The sequence below is a fragment of the Mus caroli genome, chromosome 3, assembly GCF_900094665.2.
Source record: "Mus caroli chromosome 3, CAROLI_EIJ_v1.1, whole genome shotgun sequence".
In the NCBI taxonomy this organism is placed as follows: domain Eukaryota; kingdom Metazoa; phylum Chordata; class Mammalia; order Rodentia; family Muridae; genus Mus; species Mus caroli.
The window spans coordinates 120,979,563-120,988,025 of NC_034572.1; the positions used below are offsets into that span (position 1 = coordinate 120,979,563).

Genomic DNA, 8,463 nt, shown 5'->3' on the forward strand with positions numbered 1-8,463 from the left:
AAAAAAAAAAAAAAAAAAAAAAAAAAAAAAAAAAAAAGGAAAAAAAAAAAAAAAAAAAAAAAAAAAAAAAAAAAAAAATCTGTAGATGCTCAAGTCCCTTGCGTAAAACAGTATGCATATAAGCCATGCGCACACAGCATCTGTAGATCACTTCTGTAACTCAGTGTCACTACTTCACTGTCTAGGAATGGTAAAAACAAAGAGTCTGTATGTGTTTTGTACAGATGCAAAAAACTTTGATCCCAAGTTGATGAAACGCAAGGGTGTAGAATTGCAGATATAGAGTAGACCATATATATTCTTTAATTAATTAACCGTTTGTGTGTATGTGTGTCTGTTTACATGTTTATGCCCATGGAGTCCAGAAGAGGATGGTGAATCCCCTGGAGCTGGAGTTACAGGCTGCTGCAAGCCACCTGATATGGGTGCTAGGAACCTGACTTGGGTTCTCTGCAGGGGCAGTACTTGCTCTTAACTGCTGAGCCCGCTTGTCAATCCCAAAGTTAACTATATTTCAAAATGCAAGATTTTTGTAATATTAATCCAAGAGATATGCATATAATGGGCATAGAGTAGATCCTAGGATCTGTGTGTCTTGGAAAAGCTCTGTAGGTGATTCTGATCTGCTGCCAGCCTTTGGGACCCTTGTCCTGGAATAGTCAGCTTTATACATTTGGACTGAAATAACTTAGTCAGGATATGGTCATTCTAACTAATAGTAACCCCCAACCCCAGGTGTGGAGTCTTGTCATAATTGCCAATGAAGAGCCAGCACCTACTTCAAGGATAGACTTTTCCCTCCCGCTGGCTGTATGGGACAACCTGTATTTACCACAGCCGTGAGCACAAACAGGGGTGTGTAGGCACTGAAGGCAGCTGCCAGCTTGCAGGCTTCTGCGGCTGACAACAAATGGTGGTCAAACTCCTTGAGCAGGGCCTGTGGGGAAAGCGGGGAAAGTGAAGCAGCAGTCACTGTTTCTCCACGAGCAAGTAAAGCCTGTGACATCCCATTGCTTTTCTTTCAAGATTCTGAAGGACTCCTTATTTTCCTCATGAACCCTCAGGAACCTACCAGGATGGTGCTGAGAAAACCTAAGAGGGTTGGAAGACCCAAGAACATTGGGCGTCCTTTCCCCTAGCAACCGTTTCCATCCCACATCCCCATCCTGCATACCCAGCCCTGAGAGTGCAGCATGTACAACAGTTAGGCAATGTAAACCAGATGAGCCCCCCTGGGAGACAGAGACAGTTCCTTTTCCATGGAACCTGTACACTTCGCATGCAGACTGATCGATAATCTCTGTGTCGCCCTTGACAAAGGGCTTCTTATGGTTTCACACCAATGAGGATCCATCCATTCATTCTGGGAGCATATACTAGGCACCATAATGGGTCAGACACAGTTCTAGCCCTGAAGATAAAGTGACTGTAAGCTTGCAAGGAGCTTATTTTCTACTGGGTTGAAGAAATGATCAGTACAGTTATAAAAAGAGCAGTAATATTAGGCTAAGAATATGGAGCAAGTCCTCAATTGTATGATTTGCACAACAAACCCCATTTTTTAGCGTGTTCACATGTTTACAGTGCACGTGTGGGTGGGTGACCTCCTCAGGACATGTCCACTTTTTTTTTTTTTTGAGACAAGTCTTTCACTGGGACCTGGAGCTCACAGATTAGCTACAATGGCTGACAAGCAACTCCAAGGTTCCTCTATGTCTCCAGGGTTGGAATTTCAAGGACATGCTATCATGCCTAGCGTTTATGTGGGTGTTGGGGACCAAACTCAGGTCTTCACACTTATGTGGAAAACACTCTGCCAACTGAGTCATGTCCCTTGATCATCACCATAATATTTTATGTTTTTAACTTATTACTTATTAACTTATTACTTTACTAACTTATTAATTAAAACCAAGTTTAGACACTGAATTCTGTTCATGTTGAAAGGAAATACACGGGAAACTCCGAGGATATTCTATTATTCTTTTGCTTGAAGATTGTTGGTGCCCTTTTGTATATCTGATTCATCGAGAGAGGCTGGGATAACCAAGATAAATAGAACCTACTAGAGCTGCTCCCATTAATCTAGGAGGGACTCAGCTCCCAACACCCACTCTGCTGGGAGAGAGAAGATAACCAGCACCAAGAACAGCCCTGACAGGTGTGCAGGCATGCCACTCAGAACTGTGCTTTGGACAAACGACAATTACCAAGTTAACCTTTGGGCTCTTCTTAAACTTTTCATAGTCGGTTTTGCTCATGGAAACAAAGATGTCTGCCAGTATGCCCAGTGATGTGGAAATGCCCTGTCAGGAAAAGAAACAAATCAGACTGGAATTCTCTCATTTCATGTCCTACAGCCAAGGACTCCATACCACCAGAACTATCTGCTTGTTATTATTCTGTGACTATGACGTTGGAGATACTTTTGAACTAACATCACCAGGACTGAGAGAACATCATAGCCTAAGACTTGAGGATGAATCGAAACATGGCTACTTGGAAGTTGGGCTCTACTGGGTTATCGGTGTTAATTTATCTAAATAACAGGCCTGAACAATTGGTACAGGAAGAGATTTCATAGTATTCTCTGTCTGTGTTGTAAAGAAGGATAGGCCTCACATCAATGACAGATCTCTGGGAAATGGAGGGTTCAATTAACGAGGGGACAGTGCCAAAATTATAGAGAATGAAACTACCAACATCAAAGCAAAGGTTGATTCTTAGTTTCCTAAAGATGCTGCTACATCAACAATTAAGGGGAGTTTCTCCTCGATTGACTCTTGGAAAAGGGTTTTACACATAGTATTGTGTCACAATTTGTCACAGAATCAAGTGAAGGCTCTATAATGTGACAGGATACACACAGTGGGCCAGAGACCTAAATTTATAATTGGATGGTTAGAGATTATTACACAAGCCCATCATAGATAGAGTCTAACCACAACACAGAAAGAGGTTCCTAAATGTTCCTGGTCTTGTGCTTGTGTAGAATAAATTAGACAGTGCAGACAGAATTGATAAAGGATGGAGCTAACTGTGCTGTAAAAAGACAACTATCCAAAGACAAGCGAGGAGAGTCGACACTGCATGTAGACACGAAACCTTCTTATCTGGCTGAGGGAGTGTCAGATATCCTATGACGGAGGCCCATATCAATTCTGCCGCTTCATACCACATGCCTAAAACACAAGGGGAGAATAGGGATGGACTGTTAGTATCTGTGCCTCAGTGGACAGATAAGTAAATCATAATTGTTTACATTTATAAGAAGTAAATAAGTAGGAAGAAATTAGAAAGGAAATATATTAGGAAGAGTCATGGGACCCTGTTAGGAAGACTCAGGTTAGATTCGACCGACAAAGCCAACTGTCACCAAGAAACTAAGAACTATCATACGTTTCGGTATTTGTCTTAATTAGAGTTACCATTGCTCTGATGAAACATCATAAACAAAGCAACTTGGCTATAGTTCCACATCACAGTCCATCACTGAAGGAAGTCAGGACAGGAACTTAGGCAGGGCAGGAGCCTGCCACAAGGCACACACACACAACCACACACATATACAGAAGCCCAATTTACAGTCATTTCCACTGTAAGAATAATATTTGCTATCTTATATTAAAAAATCCAAATGCTTTGGTTTACCTTTTAGTCTAATTAGGGTTTGAAAACTGCTCAAAATTTGTCAGTATCCCAAGGGATGGATGAGTAATGAAAGTCAGTGACTAGCGACAATTCACAACTGTAAATTTCATTAACAAAACAGAAATATATTTTCTCCTATTAACCTTAACAATTATAGGATTTATTTTTAAAGACATGAGTTCTTGCTATGCTGCCCAGGCGAGCCCCAACCTCCAGCCTCAAGCTCTTTTCTTTCCTCAGTCTACACAGCAGGCTACACAAGTGTGCATAGACACACTCAGTTCAGCTCCAGGTATCCTAATGTCATTTTCTTCTCAAGAGGACTACTATGGGAAGGGGGGTGTCACAGCTTTAACCAGATACAATAAGAAAACTCCTTAGTAAATTCTTGTAGCCAGCCTCTGCTGTGAGCTCCGAGGGGGCTGACGATTGACGTCAGTCAGTACCTAGCTTCTGCAGAATCTGCCCTCTGATCTGTATGCAGACCGACTGTACCAGGACTTTGTCACTCTCATTCCTATACAGCCAGGTACCTGCAATGAAAGGAATGCATAGCCTGTAGTCAGTAAGGAAACAGCCAGGTAAGGCATACCGATTTTCATAGACGTCTTCGTTAACACACTTGACTTAGATTTGAGAGACAGCTCTATTCCTCATGACTCCACAGGAGATGGCTTCCATGTGGTCTGCCACTGTCTTATGAACAGTTCTCCATCCCTAAGGCCTTCATCTGTGTCTCCCGCTTCAAGCACTGTACTCTCCTCATCCCCACCTGGGATCTTTTTCTCTGGAGTCTTAAAGAGTTCCTTGTCTTTCTCAGGTCCCAGATTCAGTGCTATTTGTCTCGAAGGCTCTCCAGGTTCCTAACTCCAGGTTACCCTGCCCAAAGTGACCCCACCATTTGTGTCTGTCTGGAAGACTGCAGGGTCAGTTCTATAGTGAAGGTGATGACTCCACACAGACAAAAAAAAAATCTTAGGAAAAAATTCATTACCCATGTAGTGACTTGACAGGGAGAGCCAAGCTGACACTCAGGCTGGTCATTGGCTGAGTAACGGGAGCAGTGAGTGGCTATGATTTTTTTATGGTGGTCATTGGGTGAGGTGGGTAAAGTTCTGAGAAGTTGGGCTGTGGTCTGTGGGCAAGTAGGTTAGGTTTTCAACTTTGTATTAGCACATATAATATACTGCATTATGTACTCCATTATTCATTTTATTCTAATTTGTCAGCTGGCCCAGTGGGCGGCAAACGGATGGCAAGTGCCAATGGTGAGAAACAGAATCGGGCTCTTAAGTGTTCTGCCACACTGCACAGTTCTTGTCCTAGTTCCTGTGTGTGCGTATAGGGTGTGTATATGTAGATGTGTGTTGTTGTGTAGTGTGTGAATGTGTGTATGTGTGGGGGAACTGTGAAGGGAATGTGTGTGTATGTATGTATGTATGTATATATGTATGTATGTGGGGTGTGTGCTTATTGTGTGGGGGAATTGTGTAGGGTATGTGTGTGTGAACATGGCTTTGTCTGGTGTGTGTATAGTGTAGAAGACAGAATATGCGAACACTGGCTTGGTGCCGGGGGCCACAAATGAGAGGATGTATCCACACCCCAGCCTATCTTCCTCTTGGAGCTCTCCACAAATTTCAAGAACCAAGAGCCAATGTATCTGAGCCCATTGAACTCAAAGCTCACATACAGCTGCATTCAAAGTCTTTTTGGAAAACGTGCCGACTTAGGATTCCCGACACTTACCGGTTGCTCCGTTGTTGCTTATCAGGCTGCTCAGGATGTATTCTGCCTTCAACAGTTTCCCTGAGAGCAAGCAAGCACACAGCACAGTGTTGGTTTCAACCATCTGCATAGTTAATTATAGCCTCTGCTCTAGGATTGATGCGCTGTTTTCAGGGACCCTGCCCTCTTTATGGAAACACTCAGATTTAACATTTCAGTCAACAACTACATCATATATAAAACTGAGAAAGAAAGATATGTTTCTAGGATTGGCAAACTGGGAAGTTATAAGTTTCTGAAGAGGTAATCTCTCTCTCTCTCTCTCTCTCTCTCACACACACACACACACACACACACACACACAATAGATACAGAAATGCTGAATGGCAGAGGCAAACCCTGGTCAAAGGTGGCATGTCCTCTCTCTGTGAAAGCTGTATGACAAAAGATTACAGCTACCCAAGAACAGCATAATTTGCACACAATTATCCATCCCTAATCCTTCAGGTTTGGAGCTTCCTTCCTTCCTTCCTTCCTTCCTTCCTTCCTTCCTTCCTTCCTTCCTTCCTTCCTTCCTTCCTTCCTCCTTCTTTCTGTTTTCAAATTGTTTTGTTTGTTTTGGTTCCTGTTTTTCATAAGCAGGAATCTCAGCCGCTTGTTCATTTACCACCCCGTCCCCACCTAACCTGAAGCCCCGCCCAGCCTGGACTCACCTCCAACTTTGTGCTCACGCTTGAGTTCTCTCTTCTCCCTCTCATCTTGCTCTGTCACCGTTGCTACCCTGTGGCTCTTTAAGCCCAGCTTTCACATCTAGGTCACCAGACTCACAACTATTTGGAAAGACTTGCCCTTCACCCTTCTCTTTCTTTTAATCTTCCTTAGAATGTGACTGTCATAGGGCTGAGGCCATGATTTATCTAGCAGTTAAAACAGTAGTTTTCAACTTTCTCAATGCTGTGACTTTAATAAGTTCCTTATCACTTAAATCTATGTAGTGTGACTCTGCCCCCATTGCCAACTCTAAAATCAGGCCAGGAATTGCATACATCAGATGCCATGCAAATAGGTGTGCCATTTATGGCTTTCTACATAAAATGTCAATGAAGATGAAATCTTCAGCCTCCAATAAAATTGTTTTTATATAGTAATAATAATTACAGTCCTTCATGTTGTGGTGACCCCAACCATAAAATCATTTTCACTGATGCTCCATAACTGATTTTACTAGTTATGAATGTTGTGTAATGTCAATATCTGTATTTTCTTATGGTCTTAGGTGACCCACAGGCTGAGAACCACTGGGTTAAAAGCACTTGTTGCTCTCACAGATTTCAGGTCCCAGACCTTTGGGTGGCTTATAGTCTTCTGTAACTCCAGCTCCACGGGCATGTGATATCCAATTCTGGCCTCCATGGGCACCTGCACTCATACACATAGATTAAAAAGAAAAAAAACAAAAAAGCCCTCCAAATGTCATCGTCTCCTCCAGCTTTACCTGATCACACAGATTGGTTGTGTCAGTTGTGTTTCTAAAGACCGCAGCATTATTTTCCATTCACACCCCTGTCCCCCCACTAACCAGTGGACCACAGAGCTCACTTCTTCTCTTCCTGACCATAATCTGGCCTTGTGATCTGTTTTAGCAGTGACACATGGTTTAATAGACACTGTGCATCTTACCTAGTTGGCACAGTAAGAGGTCCATCTTTCTGTGTTTGGTTTTCTCCTTAGGAAAATCATCTTCTAAAATGTCTGCTTTGCCCACACTTTTACATGATAGTTTTGCTGGTTATAAAATTCTAGGTTCAAGTTATTTTGTCTTAGATTTGTGTTAATTCCAGTGCTTTCTGAAGTATTTCTTCCTCCTCCTCTTCTTCTTCTTCTTCTTCTTCTTCTTCTTCTTCTTCTTCTTCTTCTTCTTCTTCTTCTTCTTCTTCTTCTTCTTCTTCTTCTTCTTCTTCTCCTTCTTCTTTCTTCCTTCTTCCTTCCTTCCTTCATCTTCGTCTTCATCTTCCTTCTCCTCCTCCTTCCTCCCTCCCTCTTCCCTCCCTCTCCCTCCTCCTCCTTCTTCTCTAGACTATTTTTTATATTTTTGTTTGTTTGTTTTGATTTGTGTTGCTGTTGTTTTGAGTCAGGATTTTACTAAGTAGCCCTGGCTGGCCTGGATCTCTGCATATATACCAGGCTGGCTTCAAACTCAGAGATCTGTTTGTCTCTGCCTCCTGAGTATTGAGATGAAAGGCGTATATATCACCATACCTGTGAAAGATTTATTTCTAATTATGTTGAATGTATGTGTATGTTTGGGGAGGGGATGGGAGTGGGTAGGGTATATGCATGTGAGGGCAGGTGCTCACAAAAGCCAGAAGGGGGCATCAGATACCCCGGAGCTAGAGTTATAGGTTGTTGTGAGCCACCTAACATGGGTGCTGGGAACTGAACCCAAGTTCTCTGCAAGAGCAGCATGTAGTTTTAACTATTAAGCCATCCCTCTAGGCCACTATGGGCTATTTCTGATGTAATGCTTTTAGTCATGTCTAGTTATGTTTTCCATGTTAATGATTTGTCTTTTCTTTCTGATTTCTTTAAGATTTTCTTGTTGTTGGTTTTTGTGTTATTTTGCCACACTGGGTCTAGATTTGTCTTGCTTCTAGATCTACTTGATCCTTCTGTAAATCCTCTCATTCTTGTGTGTATGTGGTTTTTTTTTTTTTTTAATGCTCTTTTAGCTTTCAGACTTCTCCTTCACATTTGCATCTCCCTTCTTAATTCTCAGGATGTTCTTTATGTTTAATGCTCAGCTGTGTCATTCCCTCCTGCAGTTGGAGCTGTTGCAGGAACACAGGAAATGAGGTCAGGGTTGGAGCACCTAGGGAGTGTGCATCTTCCTTTCCAGGTTGTTACCAGTTACACAGTAAGGGGTACAGTAGGCACATGATGTCAGCTGGTCCCTGGGGGTACAATAGGCACATGTTGTCAGCTGGTCCCTGGGGCACAGCAAGCACATGATGTCAGCTGGTCCCTGGGGGCACAGCAAGCACATGATGTCAGCTGGTCCCTGGGGGCACAGCAAGCACATGATGT

At 42.7% G+C, this 8,463-nt stretch overlaps 1 protein-coding gene across 4 annotated transcripts in view; it reads right to left on the reverse strand.

The window, feature by feature from the left end:
- The window catches only part of Alpk1 (alpha kinase 1), a 105,360-nt gene that overhangs the window by 14,698 nt on the left and 82,199 nt on the right, over nt 1-8,463 (reverse strand). For 3 of the 4 annotated variants that reach the window (XM_021158235.2, XM_029475299.1, XM_029475301.1), the window contains 5 exons: nt 5,401-5,460; nt 4,098-4,184; nt 3,106-3,182; nt 2,211-2,306; nt 833-937 (listed from right to left, as the gene is read on the reverse strand). In XM_021158235.2, the coding sequence (XP_021013894.1) occupies nt 833-937; nt 2,211-2,306; nt 3,106-3,182; nt 4,098-4,184; nt 5,401-5,460 (425 nt within the window). The remainder of the gene's footprint in view (nt 1-832; nt 938-2,210; nt 2,307-3,105; nt 3,183-4,097; nt 4,185-5,400; nt 5,461-8,463) is intronic. The other variant, XM_029475300.1, reaches the window with a different exon arrangement.